At 39.3% G+C, this 25,585-nt stretch overlaps 1 protein-coding gene across 3 annotated transcripts in view; it reads left to right on the forward strand.

Annotated features, from left to right (window-relative positions):
- The window catches only part of SMG6 (SMG6 nonsense mediated mRNA decay factor), a 214,872-nt gene that overhangs the window by 112,845 nt on the left and 76,442 nt on the right, over nt 1–25,585 (forward strand). For all 3 annotated transcript variants that reach the window (XM_069482148.1, XM_069482149.1, XM_069482150.1), the window contains one exon: nt 923–1,124. In XM_069482148.1, the coding sequence (XP_069338249.1) occupies nt 923–1,124 (202 nt within the window). The remainder of the gene's footprint in view (nt 1–922; nt 1,125–25,585) is intronic.

Below are 25,585 nucleotides of genomic sequence, written 5' to 3' on the forward strand. Positions count from 1 at the left end.
ATTTTTGACAAGTGATTATGACAGAGAAATGAACCCCTTTTTTATAAATCTACCCTGGAATTTCAAATGGGGAGAGCCAAACTTTGCAGTTTCAAGGTTTCTTCTCAGGTTCAACCAGGACCTAGTGATATGCAATTAGAATGACCAACCATCCCAGTTTGTCCGGGACTGAGTGGTTTCTGTGGATGTGTGACTTTCAGTGCTAAAACTGGGACAGTCCCAGACAAACCAGAATGGTTTGTCACACTATACCTAACCTTTTACAAGTGAGAGAAAGAAGAGGTTGTGGAATGGCCAGCATAGCACCGATGAAATGCATAAGAGGCTTTACCTTCCTGGAAGGATCTTGGGCAGGCAAGAAATGAGGTTTTTGTTGGATCTGTGTTTGATTGTTTGTTTTCCTGCTTATATATAGGGAAGGGATTTCTAAAGCATTGTAGGGGGAAACCCTCATGACTCTTTCTGCACTATGACTGGACCGGCTGTGGCTGAAGGAGGAGAGGCTGGTGCTCATTTGCTGTCTGTGTGGCATATATTTGGCTGGACAGTAGTGGGGAAATTCTGGGAGCGGCCTCAGGCACTGGTTGTCTAGAGTGTTTGAATAAGTGTCTCAGGCACACTGTCTGGAAAGGTGACAGGACCTGCATTAGGCAACTGATTCTCTAAATTCTTTTTCCTCTCTGGTGAGGATTAAAAACTTCCTGTAATCAATTTGAACTTTGCATAGACACACACACACACTCACCCCCCAGATTTCTGCCATGGGCACAATTTTGTATTCTAGCATTTTGGGTATGATTTCCTGGAGGATACCAGCCTAAACAACATTTGCTGCAAGTACCTCCCCGCTCACAAGTGCTGAGAATACTTTTACTGGTCCCTCTTCAGAGCCACTCTTCTTTTCTTACCTTATTTCTTACAGGGTTGCTGTGGATGTGTGGTCGACGCTGGCTGATTTCTGTAACATACTGACTGCAGTGAATCAGTCTGAGGTGCCACTGTACAAGGACCCGGACGATGACCTCACCCTTCTTATCCTGGAAGAGGATCGGCTTCTCTCAGGCTTTGTCCCCTTGCTGGCTGCCCCTCAGGACCCCTGCTACGTGGAGAAAACCTCGGATAAGGTCAGCCCCAGGCCAGACATCCCTCCCCATTCACCCCTCCTCTTAATTCTTCAGACTTTTTTTATTCTTGGGAAGTTTTCTGTGCAAACGGAACACGATTAAGTCATTGAGAAGGGTGTTAAGGGAAAATATCGACCTTTTAGCCGCTGACATCCAGCACTGTGTCCTGAAAAAAAAAAAGCCCTCTTGACTTCCTTTGGTGTGTGTGTGTGTGTGTGTGCTCACTGGCATGTTGTATATACGATCATTTCCTCACTTGTTTAAATAGTGCAGCTTGTGTTGGCAGTGCTCTCACTCAGCTCCAAATGGTTTGCATCATGCTTAAAGCACCCTCCTTCCTCCCTCCTTTCTCCTTCCCCCCAGCCACAAAACTCTGCACTAGGAAAACAGCCAGGGCTTTTTCCCTTCTCCGAGGAGGAGAGTGATAAATAGGTGACTAGAGAGAAGCAGACACCATGTGTTAACTTACAAAAAAAGCTTTTAGGAATATGAAGCATTCCCCGCTGCCTGGTTTCTATTTTCCTTCCTCTGAGGACTATGTTTTAACCTGAACTTTTTCTTGTCTGTCTGTTTATAGAAAACAAAGCCCCATTCCCTGTTGCTCTGGTGGGGACTGTGGAGCTCTTAGTCTCTGCTTAACAGTTGGGTCTTCAGCCAGGTGGAGAGTAGGGCAATCCGGTCTGCTTCACATTTCCCATGTAGCAGTTACTGGGCTGGGGAAGTAGCAGCTGCAGACCTCGGGAGCAGAGCCTCCTGTGCTGAGGCAGGGGTACACTGTGACTGACTTCTGTGCAGAGTCGTTAGCGTCACAGCCCCTGGGGGAGAGGCCTTTGGGTAGCAGTCCACAAATGTCTTCGGGAGGAAGTCTTTTGACCTAGACGAAGTATATACTAGTGACATAGGTAGATGTTTAAAAAAAAAAAAAAAAAATTCAGTAAAAACTGAACTCCAAACATGAACCATAAATATGAGCGGTTTTGTATTGAATATAAAATTTTAAGAATTTGTTCTTAGTATAAAAGAGTATTTATTCATTATAGATAATTTGGAAAACACAGACAAATAAAAAGAAGAATTTGTCCATGATCTCTCTACCCAGAGGTAACATCATGTTATTTTGCTGGTTATATATAATCATATTTAACTGCTAGTATACATACACACACTTTTATTTTTAGTAAAACTGGAGGTCATATATACTATTTGTATTCTGCTTTTTGTTGGCTTAATATTTTAATGTATTCTTATATGGAATCATTTTTGATGATTGCTTAGTATTCTTTTATGTACCTAACTTTCTTTAACCAATCTTTGCTTTATTGAACTGAGAGAATATTCCCATTTTTTTCACTGTTATAAACAGTGAATCAATTCCTTATAGCAGGAGTTGAGCATATATTCCCTTTGGTTAAACTTCTGTAAGTAGATAAAGGTTCTAGACATTGACTTATCAAAAACTCATACTCTATGAATGCATTTAATGACTACTGGATCTTGGGAAAGAGAGAACTTCTCTTTCCCAAAAGGAATACTTATTTTATGTCTTTCCAACAAAAACTTGGAGTGAAACTTCCAGTCTCAGAAGGGAAGAATAATGGGGATTAGTAGTATGCAAGGCTGAGCAAACTAATGAATTGTTTATACTTTGTGGAAGATACTGAGTTAGAAGAGAAACTGTATGACTATGGTTTGAGCCAGAGGATCCTATTACTTCTTTTATGATCACAAGGTGGTCTTGATTCCAGAGGGTGCTTTGGAGAGTTGGCTGTTGAAGCTATCTTTTAGTGCAGAACAGGTGCTGATTAGAGGAGTCCTAACCAGCTTCCCAAGCCCCATCTTCATCAGCTCTCCCAGCTTTGGTGTCAGACATCAAGTATGTGATCTGGCTCAAGAAGAACTCAGAGCCAACAGTCCAATGCTCAGCCTGTGGTAGTGATTCATGGGCTGCCCAGGAGGCACTTGCAGCTCATTGAGACTTAAGGTAGGTCTGCGCATGAAGGACTGCGAACTACATATGTCAAACATAACCTTACCAAAGCCACACTCCTGGATCCCACCCCCTCCCCCACCTCCCAACCTGCTCTTTCTTCACTCTTCCCCATTTAATGGTAGCTTTGACTTTTGGGTTGCTTATGTCAAAATTCTTGGGGTTATTCTTGGCTCTTTTTCTCACACCTCCGTATCTAATCCATCAGCAATTCTTCATATCTTCTTTACCTTCAAGACACATACACATACAACTCTGTCTTACCACTACACACCCTAGTTCAGTTCACTGAAATGCCTTCTAACTGGTTTCTCTGGTTCCTCCCTCCTCCTATTCCCAGTCTGTTTTCAGCACCGTAACTAGAACGATCTTTTTAAAATATCAGTACAATCATGTCAGTTCTCTGTTGAAAAACCTTCTGATGGCTGCTCCTCTCACTTAAAGTAAAAGCCAAAGTTTTAACAACAGCCTGCAATGCCTCCCAGCTCTCTGACCTCAACTCGTGCTGCTCTCCTTGTACCCAGTATGCTCTAGTCACATTGACATCCTAGCTTTTCCTCAAGCAAACTAAGCACTCATGCCTAAGGGTCTTTGCAGTTGCTCTTGTCTTCACCTAGAATGCTCTGTACTAGGCTGGCTATGTGGCTCCCTCATTCTTTCCTAAATGTGGCCTCGGTAGAGAGATTTTCCCTGGCTTCCTCATATAAAGTAGTAGTACCCCCTTCCTTTCCCCTTTACTCTGTTTTATTATTCTCCATCCATGGCAGGGAAAAATAACATCTATTGAATATCTGTCATGTGTCAGTCCCTGGGCTAGGTACTTCTGTATAGTATTTCATTATGTTCTCTCAATAAGCCTGCCATATAAATATCAGTACTTTCATTTTATAAAAGAGGAGAATGAGGCTCAAGAGAAGAGGGAAGAATGATGATAAACTCATGGGTCATCTCTATGGCCAGCCTAGAAGATTAGTATGGATGTGTCAAAGGGAATCTTTAGGAACTCTTGACCTTTTAGAAATCTGAAAAAGATAGACATTTTCTCCAACTGCAAGTGTTCATTGCTAAGAAATGTAAAATACCTCAAGGACTCATCAGTGGCAGCAACGTAAGTAATTTCATTACTGGCCAAGATTAGTTACATGTTTGGTCCAGCCCTGAATGCTTATTCTGTAGATACTTACTGAGCATGTATTGCCCCCAACAACCTAGGAGATTCAGACACATAAGGCAAATATTCTCCGAGTTTGGGAGACAGTTTGTGGCATATACAAAGATGTATGTGGCAACATAAGTTAATTTGCAGCTGTAAGCAATGAGGACTTCTTGCAATTCTGTTGAGCTGGTCTTATCCCAGTGATGACATTGCTTTAAGAGCACTGATTTGGCATTAACATACTGTTGTATCTTTGGACCAGAAATGTTTTCATCTGGTATGTCTTTGATTGCTAATATTGTTTGTTCTTTTCTTCAGTGATTTCTGTTCTCCTAATATATTCGACCTCTATCCTTTGTCCTCCGCGTCTCTTTTTCTGTCATCAATTTAATCTCTTTTTGCTTTGCCTCTGCATTCTAGGAGGGCTTCTCAAGTTTGTCTTCTGTATAATTGATTCAGATTTTTATAGTGTTGATTCTTCTCTTTACTACTTCTAATTCAGCTTTTAAGTCTGCTATTGTATTATTTGTTCCTTACATTATATACTATAACCTTTATATTTTTGCTTGCCTTTTAGCCAGCTCCCTTTTATCTGTCTTTATTTTATAATTCATCATTTAGCACACTTCACAGAACCCATGATTTTAAAAATTCAATTGAAAAAATATAGTAGATACCACTTTCTTTTTCATCTGTCATTTTTTTTCCAGAAAATATTTCTTTCTTTCTCTGTGTGCTATATTCTCTTTTTTATTTTGCAAATTCTTTTCTTTGGCCCCAATTTTGGTTTCTACAGTTTATTTCTGGCCATTTACATTTCTTAGGAAAAAGAAAGATATTTGCTTCATATAGATTAGGTAGATTCTCATTGGATATTTTCTTTGTCTACAAATGTTAGAATCCCCTTCTCAAGTCTAAAGCTAGGTAACATAAATTTGTACAGATTGAATATCCCTAATTCAAAAATCTGAAATCTGAATTGCTCCAAAATCCAAAGCTCTTTGAGTATCAAGGTGACGTTCAAAGGAAATGCTCATTTTAAGCATTTCATATTTCAGTTAGGGATACTCAACTGGTAAGTATAAATGCAAATATTCCAAAATCTGAAAAAATCTAAAATCTGAATACTCTTGTCCCAAGCATTTCAGATAAGGGACACTCAGCCTGTATTACCAAGTCACCAGCCTGAAGGGAGTGGGGAGGGGAACAGGTGGTATGCAATGTCAGTAAATGAATTTATTTTCTGCATTTTCTGTTCTGTGTACGGTGGAGCTACTATAAAAGAGCTAGTTTCACATGTCTACTTTTCCATTTTGTCCATTCTCTGTTTTGCATGAATTATATTGCAATATTTGATCTTCTTAGAGCTGTGGCCTACCATGTGAAGAAGAAATTCCACCTTCTGGTCACTTTCCATTTAGTATGGCAGTTTACTTTAGGCCTTTCTGTGAACTGCCAAACCATTGTGAGTGGTACTGATTTATAGCAGTGAAAAAACTTCCAAGTGGTGGTCTGCATCTGCCTTATGATCTGTCCTTACCCTTTGTGGTAGGCAGAATAAGATGTCCATGTCTTAATCCCTAAAACCTGTTATGTGTGTTACCTAACATGGCAGAAGGTAACGGCAAATGTCATTAAGTTAAGGATCTTGAGATGCGGATGTTATCCTGGATTGTCTGGTAGGCTCAGTGTAATCACAGGGGTCCTTTTAAAGAAGCAGGAGTGTAAGAGTCAGAAAAAGGAGATGTGATGACAGAACCAGGGGTCAGAGAGAGAAAGAAAGAAATGGAAGGAGGCAGGGAGGGAAGGAAGGAAATTTGGAGATACTACACTGCTGGCCTTAAAGATGGAGAAAGGGGCAACAAGTCAAGGAATTCAGGTGGACTATAGACACAGGAAAAGGCAAGGTAACAGATTCCCCCATAAAGGCTCCGAAGAGAACACGGCCCTGCCAACACCTTGATGTTAGGACTTCTGACCTCCAGAAATGTAAGATAATAAATTGTATTGTTTGAAGCCATTAAATTGGTGGTAATTTCTTATAGAGGCAATAGGAAACTAATACACCCTTCCAAACTGGAGAATTTTGTAAGGCGCTTTAATGTTTACTTTTCCTGCTGCTTTCTTTTTCCAAAAAAAAAAAAACCCAAACTTTTTTATTATGAAAAATATGTATGGAAATACACAAAACAAAAAGTCTCCTCACAGAGTAAACAACTGCATAACCACCAAGCAGGTCAAGAAAGCTGAGGTAGGAGGATTGCTTGAGCCTGGGAGTTCAAGTCCAGCCTCGGCAACGTAGCAAGAACCCATCTCTTAAGAAAGAAAAAGAGAGAGAGGGAGGTTCAAGGGAAGGAAGAAGAAAAGGAGAGAAGGAGAAAAAGAAAAGGAAGGGAAAAAAGAAAAGAAATGAAATAGAACAAGACCAGTTCCGTTCGGCCTGTGTTGGAGGAAGTCCTAGCCAGTACGGTAAGACAAAAAGAAATAAAAAGTATTAGAAAGACTATTGCAAAGGAAAAAAATAAAGCTATCTTTATTTGCAGATAATAACGTGAGACATACTTAGAAAATAAAAAAAAATTAGGATAAAGTATTAAAATTGATAATTGAATTTAGCAAAGTTGCTGAATGTAAGGTCAGTATACAAAATCAGTTTCATATCTATAATACTAGCATCAAACAAAATGAAGTTTTTTTTTAAGTTGCCTTTTTAGGAAGGGAAGCTGTGAATCAGCTCTTAATGGCCTGCTTTAGCTATACTCCATCCATCTGGCAGCAGTTCTTTATGATTTATGGCAGATGGATGACACTTTCCCATTTAACAGCTATTGAGTATCTGCTATATGTCAGGCACTATTCTAGGTACTGCAGCCATAACACAATAGAAAAGGGCAGTTTCATGGAGCATGGGAGATATATTCTTTGTATATTCAGTTTGCTCACGTTAGTTGGGATATTGGAAGTAGAGTTATTTAACTTAGAGGTTTATGCTTTCTTAAAGTTTTTTTATTATAAAAATAATCTGTCCTTGTATTACAAAATAGGTGTTCGTTTAGAATTTTTTTGTTTGTTTTTGTTTTGTTGAGAGAGACCTCTTCATCTGTAGCCCCAGGTAGAGTGCAGTGGTGTCATTGTAGCTCACTGCAACCGCAGACTCCTGGGCTTAAGCGATTCTCCTGCCTTAGCCTCCCAAGTAGCTGGGACTACAGGTGCATGCCAAGACACCCGGGTAATTTTTCTATTTTTGGTAGCGGCGAGGTCTTGCTTTTGCTCAGGCTGGTCTCAAACTCCTTAGCTCAAGCAATCCTCCCACCTCAGCCTCCCAGAGTGCTAGGATTACAGGTGTGAGCCACCATACGTGGCCTAGAAAAAATTTTAAAAATCAAGATTAGCAATAAGGAAAATAAAAGATTTCCTTGGTCTAACCCAGAGATAACCATTGTTTAAGACCTTGCTCCACATCTTTCTAATCTGGACGGGTGGATGGATAGATGGCCAGACATGTGAAGTTTTTTGGGGCGTGTTTGTTTTTTTTTTTTTGAGACAGAGACTTGCTCTGTTGTTCAGGTTAGAGTGCCATGGCATAAGGCTAGCTGACAGCAACCTCAAACTCCTGGGCTCAAGCGATCCTTCTGCCTCAGCCACCTGAGTAGCTGGGACTACAGGATCATGCCACCATGCCCAGCTAATTTTTTCTATTTTTAGTTGCCTGGCTAATTTTTTTTTTTTTTCCCAGTAAGAGACAGGGTCTCAAAATCCTGACCTCAAGTGATCCTCCCGCCTCAACCTACTAGAATGCTAGGATTACAGGTGTGAACCACCACGCCTGGCCACGTTTTTTACCTTTTTTTTTTTTAATTTTTTTGTTTTTTGAAGACAGAGTCTTGCTCTGTTGCCCAGGCTAGAGTGCTGTGGCATCAGCCTAGTTCACAGCAACCTCAAACTCCTGGGCTCAAGCAATCCTCCTGCCTCAGCCTCCCAAGTAGCTTCTTCTTGCCCTCACCTTTTTTGTGCTGTCTTGTGTCTTTACTAATTGTTTTTAAATTTATAGAATTGTTAATTACTACCTTCGCTTACTCCAGTTCTTGCAAATTACATCAGATACTGCCTAATTTATAAATCTAATTCCCCAAATGGACCCTGTTGAACTCAATTATCTTTATGCCCATGCTGTGGATAGCGGATAGATAGGTCAATAACTTTTTGTTCTTTTTGTTCTAGGATAGTTATTCTTACACATTAGCATTCATAAAAATTACGTTGAGGACTTGTTAAAATACCAATTGCTGGGCCCCACCCATAGTTTCTCTGGTTAGTGGAAAGGAGGAGAGACTGTAAATTGCATTTCTAACAAGTTCCCAGGTGGTGCTGACGTTCTGGGTTCCACACACTGCTTTTAGGAATTTAGTGGCTCCTAAGACTACAGCCATTAGGCAAAGATTTTAGCCCAGGTAAAAATAAAGATTCCAGGTATAGGTAGTCTTTCTAATTCTATCTTTAACTTTGGAATGTAGAGCATATTACCTGAGAGTTCATACACTTTGTCTACATGTTGCCAGAAAACTTTTTCTGTGCTCTTCAGAAAGAAGTTATAATCAGAATGCTATAAATATATTTTTCTTGAAGAAAAATACATATCTGATAAGTCTCATGTCTGGGTCTTCTTTCCCAAGAGGACCCTGAGCCAAACAACCGACATTTAGAGAGTGCTTATCACATGCTTGGCACCATTTTAATGCTTTACATTATCTCATTTAAATTTCACAAAAGCCCTATAGGAATTTGAGCTATACAGAAGAACTTGCCCAGAATGACACATCTAAGAATGACAGAATCAAATCCAAGCAATCCAAGTCTAGAGCACACACTCTTAATTATATATAAAAACAGTAGTAGAGTGAAGAAACATTGACTCAGTACTTCCAGTTCTCCTCTTGACTTTGACAGTTTTATATTTACTGGGAGCTTGATTTCTCACCAGGAGCTTAGGAACCATTGACCTGCTTTAAGGGACATAATCTGATCTCCCAGAATAGTTTCTGAGGATGAACAAAGAAGGAAAAGTTCATACGAATGGAATGGAATGGTCAGGCTGACTTTATCTGCATCTTTCTCTCTGGGTTGGATGTTCTTCTGATCTTGAAATGCTCTTGATTCAAAGATACCTGAATAGAATATCAGTTTTTGAAGAGAGAACTTCATTTTTTCAGGCAAATCCTTGAGAGTACACTAAGAGTTGTTGAATATATGCACAGGACACTCTACATCATTTAGGAAGTGTGTTCAAGGGCAAAAATCTAAGAGTAGGACCAGAAGGTTAGGACAATGTCCTGGGCTCCAAACTTTGTAGGAAAGGTTGCTTATAGATGAACATTGACTCTTGAAATTGGCTGATTGTGATGACTGATGCATAAAAACCTGCAGATCAGCTATGTGAGCATGCCTGCCTGCGTGCCACCCTGCCTACCCACTCTACCTGCCTACATACATACAATCTTTGGCTCAAGAGTTTATAAATATGGGCCACAATTAAAAATGAAATTGGTAAGAGGAGAATGTGCAATAATTAGAAAAAAAAACTATTGATATAAGCTTCTGTCTTAATACTTCCTGTCTCAACCTTTTTTATTTTTTTACTAATATAATCTCTCATATATGTGAAAATATATATTTTTTACTTCATAATTTTAGATATCTAAAACTATAGTTAATACCTTTACTTTATTAATCAACTTATTGATACATATTTACATATAATAAAATTTATACAGTCAAATGTATGGATGTATGTATATACCTGTGTAAAGACCACCCCAATCAAAATATAGAATATTTCCATCTCGAATGCCTCTATCCCCTATCCTACTCCCTGCCCCAGGCAACCACTGATCTAATTATTCTTGCCATAGATTTGCCTGTTCTAGAATTTCATATAAATGGAAACGTATAGTATGTGCTTTTATATCTTTGTTCTTTCACTCAGCATAATGTCTGATTCATCCATGTTATTGTGCATTGTATTATTTCAGTAGTTCATTCCCTGTTATTGATGAGTAGTATTCCATTGTATGGATATATCACAGTTTATTTATCCATTCACCTGATAATGGATATCTGGACTATTTATTTATTTATTTATTTGGCTTTGGGGGTTATGAATAAAGATGCAATGAACATTAATGTGTAAGTCTTTTTGTGGTCATAAATTTTCATTTCTCTTGGGTAAATATCCAGTAGTAGAATTGCTTAGTCATATAATAAGTGTATATCTAACTTTAAAAGAAACTGCCAAATTATTTTTCGAAGTGATGGCACCATTTTATACTCCACTAACAATGTATGAGAGTTCAAGTTGCTTCATATCCATGCCAACACTTGGTATTTCTAATCTTTATAATTTTAGCCATGGTAGTAAGTGTGTATCTCAGTTTTAATTGACATTTCCCTGATTAATGATGAGCATCTTTTCATGGGTTTATTGACAATTCATATATCCTTATTTGGGAAATGTCCAAATCTGTTGGCCATTTTTAAACATTGTGGTGTTTCGTTACTGAGTTACAAGAGTTCTTTATATATTCTAGACAAAAATACTAGTCAGATATATGTCGTGTGAATATTTCTTGCAGTGTGTGGCTGGCTTGCCTTTTTTTTTTTTAACATAGTCTTGAAGAGCAAAATCATTTATTTATTTTAAATTTTTTTGCCACTAGGCAACCAGGGAAAATTTTTTTATTTTGATCAAGTTTAGTTTTTCAAAATTTTCTTTTATGATTAGTGCCTTTTCTGTCTTAAGAAATTTTTGCCTTGGCCAGGCACGGTGGCTCACACCTGTAATCCTAGCACTCTGGGAGGCCGAGGCGGGTGGATCGTTTGCGTTCAGGAGTTCGAGACCAGCCTGAGCAAGAGCAAGACCCTGTCTCTACTAAAAACTAGAATGAAATTATATGGGCAACTAAAAATATATATAGAACAAATTAGCCGGACATGGTGGTACATACCTGTAGTCCCAGCTACCCAGGAGGCTGAGGCAGGAGGATCGCTTGAGCCCAGGAGTTTGAGGTTGCTGTGAACTAGGCTGATGCCATGGCACTCTAGCCTGGCCAACAGAGTGAGACTCTGTCTCAAAAAAAAAAAAAAAGAAAGAAAGAAATTTTTCCCTTACCCCCATGGTCATGGAGATTTTCTCCAATACTTTTAGTGTTATAGTTCATTTCTGCTTTTGTCTTCTTACGTACACTCTTGTTTTTATTTTATTTTATCATTATTTTTAGTGGTTCTAGAGTTAACATTAGTATCCTTAACTCTTCAGAATATATTCAGGGTCAGTACTGTACCTCTTTACACTTCACACCTTGTGTTTCCTGAAGCGTAGAATCAGCTCACATCAGCTATGTAAGCTGATATGTTATACTTACTACAAAAGTATAATAGTAAGGTTATACTGGTTATAATAACCTTACAACAGTATTATTTCATTTACCCATTCCACCGTATTTTGTGCAGTTGTCTTTTTTACTTCTCATATGTTATAAACCCTACAGTACCATGTTATTGTTTCTGCCTAAACAGTTGCCTTTTAAGTAAAATACAAACAAAAAGAAAATATAGGCACTGTGGTTCACACCTACAATCCCAGCACTTTGGAAGGCCAAGGTGGGAGAATCACTTGAGACCAGGAGTTCGAGACCAGCCTGGGCAAGAACCCATCTCTACAAAAAATAATAAGGATTAGCCAGGCATCATGGCTCAAGTCTGTAGTCCCAACTGCATGGGAGGCTGAGGTGGGAGGATCATTGATCCCCAGGAGTTTCAGACTGCAGTGAGCCATGGTCACGCCACTACATTCTAGCCTGGGCAACAGAGCGAGAACCCATCTCTTTAAAAAAAAGAAAAAGACAACATAAACTTTTATATTTAATCACTCACTCACTGGTGTTCTTCATTCTTTTCTATAGATCCAAGTTTCCGTCTGGTACCATTTTTGTTCAGTCTATAGGTCATCAATAGGCTGTGATGTGTAACCAGTGTTATGGGAATCAGTGACAAATTTCCATTGCTTTTGTTTATCTAAAAATGTCTCTATTTCTTCTTTTTATTTTTTTGTTCTTTTCATCTTTGATTTTAAGGGATTTTTTTTTCCCCTGGATTGAAGGTTTTTTCTTTTTGTACTTTCAGGTTGTGGCTTCCACTTGCACCTGGCTTCTACTGTTTCTACTGTTTTCTCTTAAGAAGTCAGCAGTCCTTGTTATACCCCTCTTTGTAATGTATTTTTTCATTTTTGGCTGCTTTGAATTTTTTGTTTTTATATTTGGTTTTTAGAAGTTTGACTGAAATGGGCATTAGGTATTGTTCTTTTTTACAGTTATCCTGCTTGATATTCTTTGAGCCTCTTGAACCTATAAGTTGGTGATTTTCATTAAATTTGGGTTGTCTTTCAGTCATTATTCTTTTTTTCTGTTACAGTGACCCTCTCTTCTCTTTTTGGAATTCTAGTTATATGTATGTTAGACAGTTTTTTTGGTTTTTTGTTTGTTTTTTAATAGGGTCTCACTTTGTTGTCTGGGCTAGAGTGCAGTGGTATCATCATAGCTCACTACAACTTCAAACTCCTGGCTCAAGTGATCCTCCTGCCTCAACCTCCCAAGTGGCTGGGAGTACAAGGTGTGTGCCACCACGCCTGGCTAATTTTTCTATTTTTTGTAGGATCCTGCTATGGTGCTCAGGTTGGTCTTGAATTCCTGGGTTCAAGCAATCCTACCACCTCAGCCTCCCTAAGTGCTAGGATTACAGGCATGAGCCACTACACCCAGCCTATTGACATTTTGATGTAGTGTTGCAGATTTGTGAGGCTCCAACTTTCTCTTAGGCATTTTTCTCTCTAATCTTCAGATTTCTTCGTTTCTGTTTATCTGTCTTCAAGTTCACTAACTCTTTTCTTTTGCCCCTTCTAATATGTTGTTAAACTCATCTAGTGAAATTTTTATTTCATTATTTTGCTCTTTCCAGTTCACACATTTGCTATTTTGTTCTTTATTATGAGTTTTGTTTCTCTGCTGCCATTTCCTGTTTGTTCACTTTTTAAGACTATATTTTTCTTTAGTTCTTTGAACATCTTTCCCATTAATATTTTGGGCACTTTTTTTTTTTTTTTTTTTTTTTTTTTTTGAGACAGAGTCTCACTCTGTTGCCTGGGCTAGAGTGCCGTGGCATCAGCCTAGCTCACAGCAACCTCAAACTCCTGAGTTCAAGCAATCCTTCTGCCTCAGCCTCCCAAGTGGCTGGGACTATACGCATGCGCCACCATGCCCAGCTAATTTTTTTTTTATGTATATATTTTTAGCTGTCCAGATCATTTCTTTCTATTTTTGGTAGAGACAGGGTCTCGCTCTTGCTCAGGCTGGTTTCGAACTCCTGACCTCGAGCGATCCACCTGCCTCAGCCTCCCAGAGTGCTAGGATTACAGGCATGAGCCACACGCCCGGTCCTTGGGCACATTTATAATAGTCACTTTTAATGTCTTTGCTGGCTAATTCCAACATCAGGGCCATCTCACATTTGATTTCTATTGAATATTGATTGCATTTTCCTGTTTATTAAGTGTCTGGTGATTTTTGTTTAAAATCACTGGACATTATGGATAATTTGTTATGGAAACTATGGATATTGTTATCTTCCTCTGGAGAAGTTTTTTGTTTTTGTTTTTTCTTTTTTAAAAATTTTAACAGAAAGCTAAATTACTGCCTGATCATCTTGAACTTGTATAGGCTTTGTTCTTATACATTATTAGTGATGATATGTACAAACAAACTCAGGATGTTTCCCAAGCCTCAGTAACTTGGCAATAGTCAACCTCCAAGCTCTGTCTCGGCAGCTTTTGTTTTAGGCTGGGTTTTAGTCTCTACTAATGCAGATTTAGATTAAGTCTAACTCTAGGTTGTAGCCCTTACTTTTAAAGTGTGGTCTTTCTGGAGTCTCAGATGGATGCTTAGTGTTAATAGTGTTAAAATCTCTTTACCCTGCCAGTATTGGAACTCCGACTCCCCCATCCCCAGGCAACGCTCTTCCCCCCAGCACTGCTGGACCTCTAATATCTCTCCTTTCCACTCTCAATCCCTTAGCAGCTTCAACCTGGTAAGCTCTGGTGGTCTTGGCCAGCATGTGTGTAGTCCAGCCATCACCCACAGATTCACAAATGCACTTTGTACACTTTCTTTGTACAACTTTTTCTTGTCCATTTACTTAAAGATTCCAGCCACTTTGGCTGCCTCAAATTCTGGTCTCTGTCTCCTCAGCTCAGCAGGATCACCAGCATTTGCTTGAGATTCACCTTTCTGTGTCATGGTTGGGAAATTATCCCCAAAGGAGAGGACTGGGTGATCACAAGCTCATTTTATGAGTTTCTCTTGTCTTAGAAATCTCAGTCTTGCACTGCATGTTGTCTACTGGCTGAAAAACAGTTGCCTTATTTATTTCATAGCTATTTATGGTGGGAGGACGGGTCTAGTACCAATTACTTCATCATGTTCAGAAACAGAAGGTGCCTGTCTTTACTTTTTAATTACAAAAGTAATCCATATCTTCTGCAACAATATTTTCAAAATATAGAACTCCAAAAAATAAAAGTACAGGTTCCTCCCTTCTAAAGATAATTGCTATTAACAGTTTGGTAACTATCCTTCCAGACATACACAGAATAAATTAAAAATACATGCCTGGATGGGCACACTGGCTAACGCCTATAATCCTAGCACTTTGGGAGGCTGAGGCAGGAGGATTGCTTGAGGCCAGGAGTTTGAGACCAGCTTGAGCACAAGCGAGACCCTGTCTCTACAAAAATATATAAATAAATAAAGTTTTTAATGCATGCCTATATATATGTTATTTTAGTTTTGCTTAATATAGCTTGTAACTCTTTATAGACTTAGTACATGTAAATCTACACCATTTAAGTTATATCATATTCCATTATATATGATATAATTTATTTATCTGTCCTTCTATTAATTGATATGTAATCATGTCCAAGTTTTGTTATTACAAATGGTGCTAGAATGAACTTCCTTGTACTTCTAAATCTTTGTATATATATATGGGACTTTCTATAGGATAGAGTCCTAAAAGTGAAATTGCTCTGTCAAAGGATATGTACATTTACCATTTTGACAAATACTGCCAAACTGTCCTCTGAAATTATCATACCAATTTACACTCCCATTAACAGTGTATGAGTGTTTATTTCGTCATACTCTCACCAACACTATGCGTTACTATCAGTATTTAAATTTCTGCTACCTTGGGTTAAAAAAAAAATATCTCGCTTTAATTGGCATTTGTTTATTAATAAAGGATCTTACTGTATATTTATTATCTGTTTATATTTCTTCCTCTCTGACTTGAATATTTATGGCCTTGCCCATTTTTCTAGTAGTCATCATTGATACGTAGAAGTTCTCTATGTACTGTAGATAGTTTTATTTTATATGTTACAAATATATTCTCCTGGTTTGTAGCTTGTTTTCATAATCTTGTTTTATGTTTTTTACAATGTGCAACTTAAAATTTTTATTTTTTTACGTGACCTCTTCTTCTGCGTGACCTCTGGGTTTTCTTTTCATGGTTGTTTGTACACACCTATTATTGTTCTTGCTGATTGTTTAACTTGATTTCTCTAAAAAGGAAGGTTTGTGCTTAACAAGGTACACCATGATTTACCCAAGCTTCCATTGGAATTTTGACTATAAAGTAGGGACTGCCACTTTTAACTGCTGCAGATATTCCAGAATTGACATCATTTAGGACAAAGGCTTTTGAAGGTTTGATGTTTTTGCAGACAATTTTTTGTGATATCATTATTGTCGGTGACAAGGAAAATTAATCTTTCGCTGTGTAAGAGTGAATTCAAATGTTTCTTAACTACCAGTAAACTCAGAAATAACCAGATGAAATAATGTAAAACCTCATTTGTAGTGAATGCTTATCTAGCAGTACTTTTTTTGGCTCATACACTTTCCTCCCTCTAAAGTGAAGAACAGAAGAATGAGAAACTGTTCTTAATTCTAGAATGCAGGGTAAAACGTGGTTCGCATATGTGCAACAAAAAGCTTTGGAAGGTTAGAATTGCACAATGAGTGTAGGTTGAGCAATTGCTTAACAAGGCATACATGTTGGGGGGTGTCCTTTGCTCTTGTGCAATTAGGGAACTCCACAGCTGCCTAAATAGGGGATTTCCTTTTTATTTCTTACATGCCATTTTAAAAATTAACTTTTTCACTTCTTTTCATTGTTGATTCCTTTTTATTATTCCCTTGAATTCTTATTTATTTGTGGTTTCTTTTTTTCTTCTTCTTTCTTTTAAGGAATTAATCAAACATCCGTGTATCCCCACCTCTATGACTTTGATTAGAAGTGCGCCTGGGCAGCCTGGTCAACATATCGAGACCCCATCTGTACAAAAAATGTAAAAATTAGCCAGGTGTGGTGGCACAGGTCTGTAGTCTTAGCTGCTCAGGAGGCTGAGCCAGGAGGATCACTTGGGCCCAGGAGTTTGAGGTTTGATCATGCCACTGCACTCTAACCTAGGCGACAGCCCTGTCTCCGGAAAAAAAGAGAAAGAAATGCACCTGGACTAGGTTCTCCTGGTGGTGGGAGGAGAGGTTGATGATGGTTTAGGTGCAGCGGTCCCCAACCTTTTTGGCACCAGGGACAGTTTTCATGGAAAACAGTTTTTCCATGAACCTGGGAGTTGGGATGGTTTCGGGATGATTCAAGCGCATTATATTTATTGTGCACTTTATTTCTATTATTACATTGTAATATATAATGAAATAATTATACAACTCACCATAGTTGGGGACCCCCTGTAAGGAGTTTCTAGTTCAGCTTCTCACAAGTACAATACTCAGCTGATTCTGAGTCTGTGAAATATGAGTTACTAATCAACTAGCATTACCTGATTTCTTAGTACTAGAATTTTACAGACTTGTAATGAGTGTTCTGAGCTTTTTTCCTGTTTTGCTTTTAATGGTGAGGAACACCTCCTGATGAAGATCAGCTGTAGACTTTAATAGACAGTAAAGCCAAACTTTAAGCTGAAAGCATAGGGGCCAACCAGTAAGAGCCAGAATTAGGCAGAACTTGTTTTGGCAAAAGGAAAGTCCTTGTTTTCTTCTTTCTTCCCTTTAGCCTGCTTAGGTACATTCATGTTGGATGGTGCTCAGTAAGCATGCTTCTGAATCTGATTCTCCTCCACTTACTTTTGTGCTGGGGGTACTGAAATCTGTTTACCCTCATTTTTGCTGTCTTCCAGAGAAACAGGAGAGGTAGTTGGGTCAGAGTGCCAGAAAAGCAGAAGTTAAGTATGTGGATTTCATAGCCGCATGTATGAGTGTTTGTGGGGCAGGGAGCTTCTAATGGAAAACATTTGTGTTGCATCGAAAACAGAGTGAGGCCTGGTTAAAGTCTGTCTGCTTTGTCTGTCAGTCTGTTCCCTACCAGCACTAGTCATTGTTCTCCTGGGAGTCTCAGGCGTATTGTGGTTTCTTCTGCTCTTGCTAGCCCCTAATCTTGCCAGAGTTTTTGTGTCACGGGTGGCCCCATGCGCAGTCTGGGGTAAGATTATAAGGGTGGTGACTAATGGCTTCAAAGAAGGTACTCAAACCCTTTTTAGGGTGAGTCTGAGGAGGGGAAAGCACACACAGTGGGAGAAGCATGCTTAGATGTTTTTTGAGTCCCTTCTTTTACTGCAAAGACTGAACCAGAAAACTGGAGACAGGAGGGAAAGGCCAGCTGTTTGGGCTTGCCATTTCATTCGTAAATGCTCGGAAGGGATGTGCACCTGGGTGCACAATCTTGCATCTGACAGGCTGATGTCAATCAGGTTATATGGCTGGATCCCCTTTGGGAAATACAGAAGAGAAAGTGCTAATTTCCCTGAGGATAGTGTCACTCCAAGATAGGAGGGACCTGTAACTTGAGCTGTTTATTTTTTCTCCTTCCAGTCTCCCTGAAATTCACATTTGTTCATCATTTAAAAAAAAAAAAGGAAAGAAAACAATAAAAGAGCAGCAGCTCAGCTCAGAGTTTTCTGGGTCCGCAGGAAGGTACTTCACCAATGTGGTTTTCACATTTTCAGGTTTTTGGCTGGTGAATAAAATTGAACAGAAATGCTCCTTCCCCAGATAACAATACATCTAAATGCAGGATCAGGAGAATGTGGATTAAAACCAGACGGTTTGATGATTAATACTTTTGCTTATAGAGGTAGACATGGCAGCTTCCTCCATTTAAATGAAAAAGCCCTTTCTCTACATTTGTATGTGTGCATATGCTTACATGCTTGTGCTCTTTGAAGGTAAGAGCTAAGAGTTTCTAGCTTATAGTTTCCAAGTACCATTTCCTTCCTCTCTCTTGAAGCACCCAAGAAGTACTAGAAGGACTAAGTTGTGAAGCAGAGGTGTGACGGTCAGGCACAACAGTGGGAGTAAAAAATGTTCTCTTTTTCAAGCTGCTTTCATAGCTCTCCAGGTACTGCTATAGCACACATCTTTATCCATGCAACCTACTTGCTCCCTATAGTCATCTGACCTCATTATGAGAGGCATATTTTCTCTTACAAACTGCTGCACCTTTGTAGATGCCCATCCCCGTCATTTCATTATTAGATAATAATGATAGTAAAAGAAACTTTATTATTATAGGTATGCTTTATATTTTTTACTTCATCCACTGAAAACATGATGACGATTTCTTGAGGTGTACTTTTAATTAGGAGTTGGCAGGTGTTTGTTTATTATTAAAAAAGGTGTTTCAGGGTTTATTTTTATTAGTTTCAGTGAACATTAGCCCATTCAGGCCGGGAGACCTTCAGTTAGTCTAGGCCTCTGATTTCCCCCATGATTTAAGCTTTCATACATTTTGCTCTTTGGAGAAATAGACCTCTGCCCAAATGAAACCGGAAATGAAAGGGGAGGAGGAAGACCAGGCTGAGACTTGGTATCTTTTTATCTGCTTAAAGAAGGTTGCATTGTCTCTACAGTGATAAAAAGTTTGAAGGACAAAGGGTGTAAAGTTTCTTTTATTCCAACAGAAATCTGGGTCTAATTTAGGGTTACCTCTAATTTCCGGGTGAAAATGGGCTCTGTCTCAGCCCTGTCATATTCTAGCTGTATGTATCCCTAGGTATCCCCAATCACAAAATGGAGTGATGTTCCTCCAGTTTACCTCCTTCCCCAGACACTCTCTCAGTGACTGAGATTGGTTGGTTTACGTACAATAAAATTCACTGTCTGTTTTACAGTTTTGACAAACACACATAGTCATGTAGCCATTGCTACAATTAAGATATGGAGGATTTCTATCACCCAAAAAAATTCCCTCATGCAACCAGCCCCCCTTCCTGCCCCTAGTCCCTGGCAACCTCTGACCTGTTTTCTGTCTCTATAACTTTGCCTTACCCAGAATGTCATATAAATAAAATCATATGATAGTAGTTTTTTGCATCTGGCTTATCTAACATAGCATAATGCATTTGAGATTCATCCATGTTGTTGCCCATATCAGTAACTTGTTCTTTTTTGTTGCAGAGTAGTATTTCTTTTTTTTTTTTTTTTTTTTTTTTGAGACAGAGTCTCGCTCTGTTGCCCGGGCTAGAGTGAGTGCCGTGGCGTCAGTCTAGCTCACAGCAACCTCAAACTCCTGGGCTTAAGCGATCCTACTGCCTCAGCCTCCCGAGTAGCTGGGACTACAGGCATGCGCCACCATGCCCGGCTAATTTTTTGTATATATATATTTTAGTTGTCCATATAATGTCTTTCTATTTTTAGTAGAGACGGGGTCTCGCTCTGGCTCAGGCTGGTCTCGAACTCCTGACCTCGAGCGATCCACCCGCCTCGGCCTCCCAGAGTGCTAGGATTACAGGCGTGAGCCACCGCGCCCGGCCCAGAGTAGTGTTTCATTGTATAAATATACTATGCTGTGTTTATTCATTCACCAGTTGATGAACATTTGGGCTGTTAGAAGTTTTTAGTAGTTATGGATAGGACTGCTATAAACATTTATGCATAGGTTTTTATGTGAACTTAAGTTTTCATTTCTCTTTGATAAATACCTGGGAATGGAATGGGTGGTTTATATGGTAAGAGTATGTTTAACTTTGTTAGAAACTGCCAAACTGTTTTTCAAAGTGGCTGTACCATTTTGCATTCCCACCACGTGTGAGAATTCCAGTTGTTCTGCATCCTTGTCAGCACTTGTTACTGTCAGTTTTTTTGTTTGTTTTTTTAAGTCATTTTTATAGATATCTTACTGTGATTTTAATTTGCATTTCTCTAATGGCTAATAATGTTGAAGATCATTTCATGTATTTATTTGCCATCTGTATATCTTCTTTGGTAAAGTGTCTATTCACATCTTTTGCCTATTTTTAAATTGGATTGTTACTGAGTCTTGAGAGGTCTTTGTGTATTCTGGATGCACATACTTTGTCAGATATATATGTGTTGCAGATATTTTTCTGTCAGTCAATGGCCTGTCTTTTCAATTCAGAGACTAAGTTTTGACTGATTAAATGCTGAGCACTGGAAGTTTCAGGCTCTCTTGATAGAAGAAAGTTAGGAAATTGAGACCATAGTCAGCAGAAAGATGTGAGGCCCACCGGTTTTGAAGCTGTTAATATAAAAGAGGGAGGCTGGGTACAGTGGCTCACGCCTGTAATCCTAGCACTCTGGGAGACCGAGGCAGGAGGCTCGCTTGAACTCAGGAGTTCCAGACCAGTCTGAGCAAGAGCCAGACACACACCACCACAACCACCACCACCACTGTCTCTACTAAAAATAGAAAAATTAAAATTAGCTTGGGGTGCAGTAGGGTACCCCTGTAGCCTCAACTACTTGGGAGGCTGAGGTAGGAGGATCACTTGAGCCTAAGAGTTTGAGGTTGCAGTGAGCTGTGATGACACCACTGTACTCTACCTAGAGCGACAGAGCAAGACTCTGTCACAAAAATAATAAATAAAATAAAATAATAAAATGAAATAGGCGTGAGCCAAGACTGAGCTGTGCAGACAGATGTCAGAAGCTTTTTTCAATTCCTTTTCCTTTCTCCTTTTGCCACCTATGATGTAGAATCTGGACTGTTAGCTTTAATTGGGTTCTTCACTTCCTGCCATCACTCCAAACCCATTAAGGGCTCTCCAGCTCTGGCAAATCCAACAGGATACCTGAGAAGGCAGGTTAGCTTCTTGCCCAGAGTATATTCCATAGTGAAGTAGTTTTTGATAAGTAATCATTCCCAAGCCCTAAAGTGATAGCCTCTAAGGAGTCACCCACTTTGAAGAGCTGCTTTCATCTCCAGCTGGACTCTTTTCCAAACAAGCATCAGCAGAGCCCAGTCAGGGCTCTGCCACACAGGGTTCTGCCATGAGAAGCAAATTGGCAGCAACAGACAGCCCCCTGAGGCAATGGAATTCAGTTCTCAGAACATACATTTAATGTGGATGAGATATTTATTTATCATGGGACTCTTTCATGTTGCCTGGAATTCTTTTCCACAGGGCAGCCCATTTAGGTATGGGGGAGAAAATATGTCCTGCCCCATTGGACAAAAGTCAAGAGAAGATGCTATGTGGAATCTTGTCACTTTTTAATTGCAGATCCCTGTTAAGGTGTTTTTCTTAAGCAGCATTTGCCACTGATTAGACACTAGCAGAGTTACTTTTTCTTTCTGCACATGACATGGATCACTAACACTACATGTGCTGATCAGAGGAGCCTGCTTTAGTACTGGAGGTCTGTCCATTTCTCCAGGGTAATGGAGTCTGGTCAAGGCTCTCTGGCTTCTGACCCCAATTGGAATGAGGTGTACAGAGAAGAATTTCTGACTCTTCACTAATCTCAGTTATTTGCATGCCTTTTTGTAAACAAAGCAGAAGCTTTTTAGGCAGGCTTAAAACTTTTTTTTTCTGTTCATGAAGGTACACATTTCTCTCTTTACTAATGACAGATAAATTCAGTTGAAGATAAAACTGTAATGTGGAATAATAGTTCAGATTTTAAAAACAGAGGGAGGGGTTAAAAACAAGTTCTGCAATAAATCAGCAAATGTGGAATCCAAGGGAAAGAATCCCATCTGGAAAATCCTGCCAGTGGTACTGTGGCTGGTTTGTGGAGCAGTGTAGATTATGGAGTGAAAAAAGACCCTGTAGTCTTGAAAAATGACAGGCTTCTTAATTGATGTCCATTTCAGCTGGTGTTATGCCAGCTTACATTGGCCCCAGTCCAGCGTTCCTGTAATTTGGGAGCCAGGTGTGAAGCATTTTTGTTCCATCTTGTTCCCCGGCATCTACAGAAGCCTCACGCATCTCACTTGAGGCAGCAGCACTCTGTAGGAAACAGATGTACAGGTAGAGGTAGAAGGAAGTCTCACAGCTGGGTTATGGATTTTTTTTTTTTTTTATTCTCTACCCTCCAGTGATATCTAGGCTTGAGACTTGAGGGAAAGGGTATTTCACAGCCTCAGTGTAGGTTGTAACTATCAAGTATCCTAATTAGACTGATACTCATTTGTGATTTTTAAAAACATGTCTTATTACTTTAGAGTTATATTTCATATAGGCAGAGATCTTTCATGATTTGCTTCTGACTCTGGGGACAGCAATATAAAGAACATTTCAAGATGGCCATTGGAGTTGAATCTGATCACTTCCATAGCATCTAAGGCAGCAGTCCCCAACCTTTTTGGCACCAGCGACCAATTTCATGGAAGACAATTCTCCAGGGACATGGGGTGGGGTGGGTAGGGTGTCAGGGGTTGGGGAAGGGTGGTACGGAATTCAGGTGGTGATGTGTGGCCCGTTTCCTAACAGGCCATGTACTGGGCCATGGCCCAGGGGTTGGGGACTGCAGATCTAAGGGCCGAGGGAACATAACCACCCGAGAGGTTAGCTACCCCTGACTAAATGGAGACATAACTGTGTTCTTTGGGGATACTGATGAACACAGTAGAAAACACTAACATTGATATTAGGCTCTTGGTGCTAGACTATGGATGCAGTTGGCCAAAGAAGACACTTCCGGAATCCAACCCGTAGCCTTTCACTAAACTGCCCTTATACTAAACTAAACATTAAAGAACAGGCAGTTCTGCCTTTCAGGATTACAAAACATAAGCAGGATCCCGCCTGTAAGAACGTTAAAGTCCTGTGGTCATAGAACTTAAATGTTGGAATTGGTGCTTTGCCACACTGACTTACATTTTGATATAAGGCAAATTTTAGCCTTCTAGGACTAAGAACCAGCTCTGCTTCATAGAGGGACCAACCCATAAAAGATTACTGAAGGAATCCTTTGTTGTTCCTTCCTTCAACTCTGTATCTCATGCAGACAGAGCTGGAGGATAGTCTTTGGCCTTGACAATCAGACTACAATGTCAAGGAGTGCCTACAAGCCTACCTAGGTTGCTTTTGCTCCAAATGTGCAGGATCATAGGACCCTGGATCACTGGTAGCTTTTATATGTTGTTCTTTGTGTTGTCAACAACAGAAGCTGCAAAATGCCTATACTGGACAGTTCAACAAGACAGTTCAAGGAGCAAGGAAGGAAAGTTTTCCTCTAATTAATCTCATCCTTAAATACTCGTTCTATTTTTTTATTGTGGTAAAATATATATAATGTAAAATTTACCATTTTAGCCATTTTTTTAGGTGTACCGGTCTATGGCATTATGTACATTCACACTATTGTACAACTATCACTACCATCCAGCTCCAGAATTTTTTCATCCTCACCAACTGAAAATCTGTACCCATTAAATAATAGCTCTTCATTCCTCCCTCCCCCCAGCTCCTAGCAACCACCATTCTATTTTCTGTCTCTATGTATAATATTTGACTACTCTATGAACCTCATCTAAGTAGAATCATACAATATTTGCCCTTTTGTGACTGACTTTTTTCACTTAGCATAATGTCTTCAAGTTTATCCATGTTGTAGCATGTGTCAAAATATCATTCCTTTTTAAGGCTGAATAATATTCCATTGTATGTATATACACCACATTTTGTTTATGCATTCATCTGTTGATGGACACTTAGGTTGCTTCCACCTTTTAGCTATTGTGAATAATGCTCCTATAAACATGAGTGTACAAATATCTCTTTGAGACCCCACTTTTAATTCTTTTGGCTTTATACCCAGAAATGGAATTGCTGGATCATATGGTAATTCTGTTTAGTTTTTTAAGGAATTGTCATACATTTTCCACAGCAGCTGTACTCTGGGAACAGCAATATAAAGTGCTGTTACGTTTGCACTAAGAGTGTACACAGGTTCCAATTTTTCCACATTGTCACTAACACTTTTCTTTTTTTTTTTTTTTAATATCATAGCCATCCTAATGGGTATGAAGTGATATCTTATAGTGGTTTTGATTTTGCATTTTCCTGATGACTAATGATGTTATGCATCTTTTCATATACTTATTTGTTGTGTCCATTTTGAAAATATAATTTCTCCTTTCTCAGTTAATTGGCCTTGGTATACCTGAGCATTAACTTTTTCCCTTTGAGGCAAAGGAAGGCAGGGTGGAATAAAAGAAAGTGTCAGACATGGGCTCTGGTCTTGACTCTGCTATAGGCTACTTGTGTGGCCTTAGGCAATTCACATAACCCCTATGATCTCTTATATCTTTTTCAATAAAACAAAGAAACCTATAATTGCCCCACCCAACTCAGAGAGCTATTGTGAGAATAAAAGGATATCAGGTCTGTGAAAGTAATTTGTAATAATTCTATAAAAGTATAATTTCGATATTATCACTTTGGCCGTTAAGTTCACTGTTGCTGAAGTTCTTTATCAAACCTGAAGGGGCCGGGCGAGGTGGCTCACGCCTGTAATCCTAGCACTCTGGGAGGCTGAGGTGGGAAGATTGCTTGAGCTCAGGAGTTCGAGACCAGCCTGAGCAAGAGCGAGACCCCATCTCTACTAAAAATAGAAAGAAATTAGCTGAACAACTAAAAATATATTGAAAAAATTAGCCGAGCATGGTGGCACATGCCTGTAGTCCCAGCTACTTGGGAGGCTGAGGCAGTAGGATCGCTTGAGCCCAGGAGTTTGAGGTTGCTGTGAGCTAGGCTGACACCACGGCACTCTAGCCTGGGTGACAGAGTGAGACTCTGTCTCAAAAAAACAAAACAAAAAAAAAACTTGAAGGTAAGAAAAATTTATAATCTTTTTGTCTTAGACCAAAGGCTGTAGATTTCTTTGGTAGGTGAGGGGATAAGAGCCCAGGTAATTTACTTATTCATATCTCTTCATCTCCCAG

This window comes from Eulemur rufifrons, chromosome 9 (assembly GCF_041146395.1).
Source record: "Eulemur rufifrons isolate Redbay chromosome 9, OSU_ERuf_1, whole genome shotgun sequence".
Classification (NCBI taxonomy): Eukaryota; Metazoa; Chordata; class Mammalia; order Primates; family Lemuridae; genus Eulemur; species Eulemur rufifrons.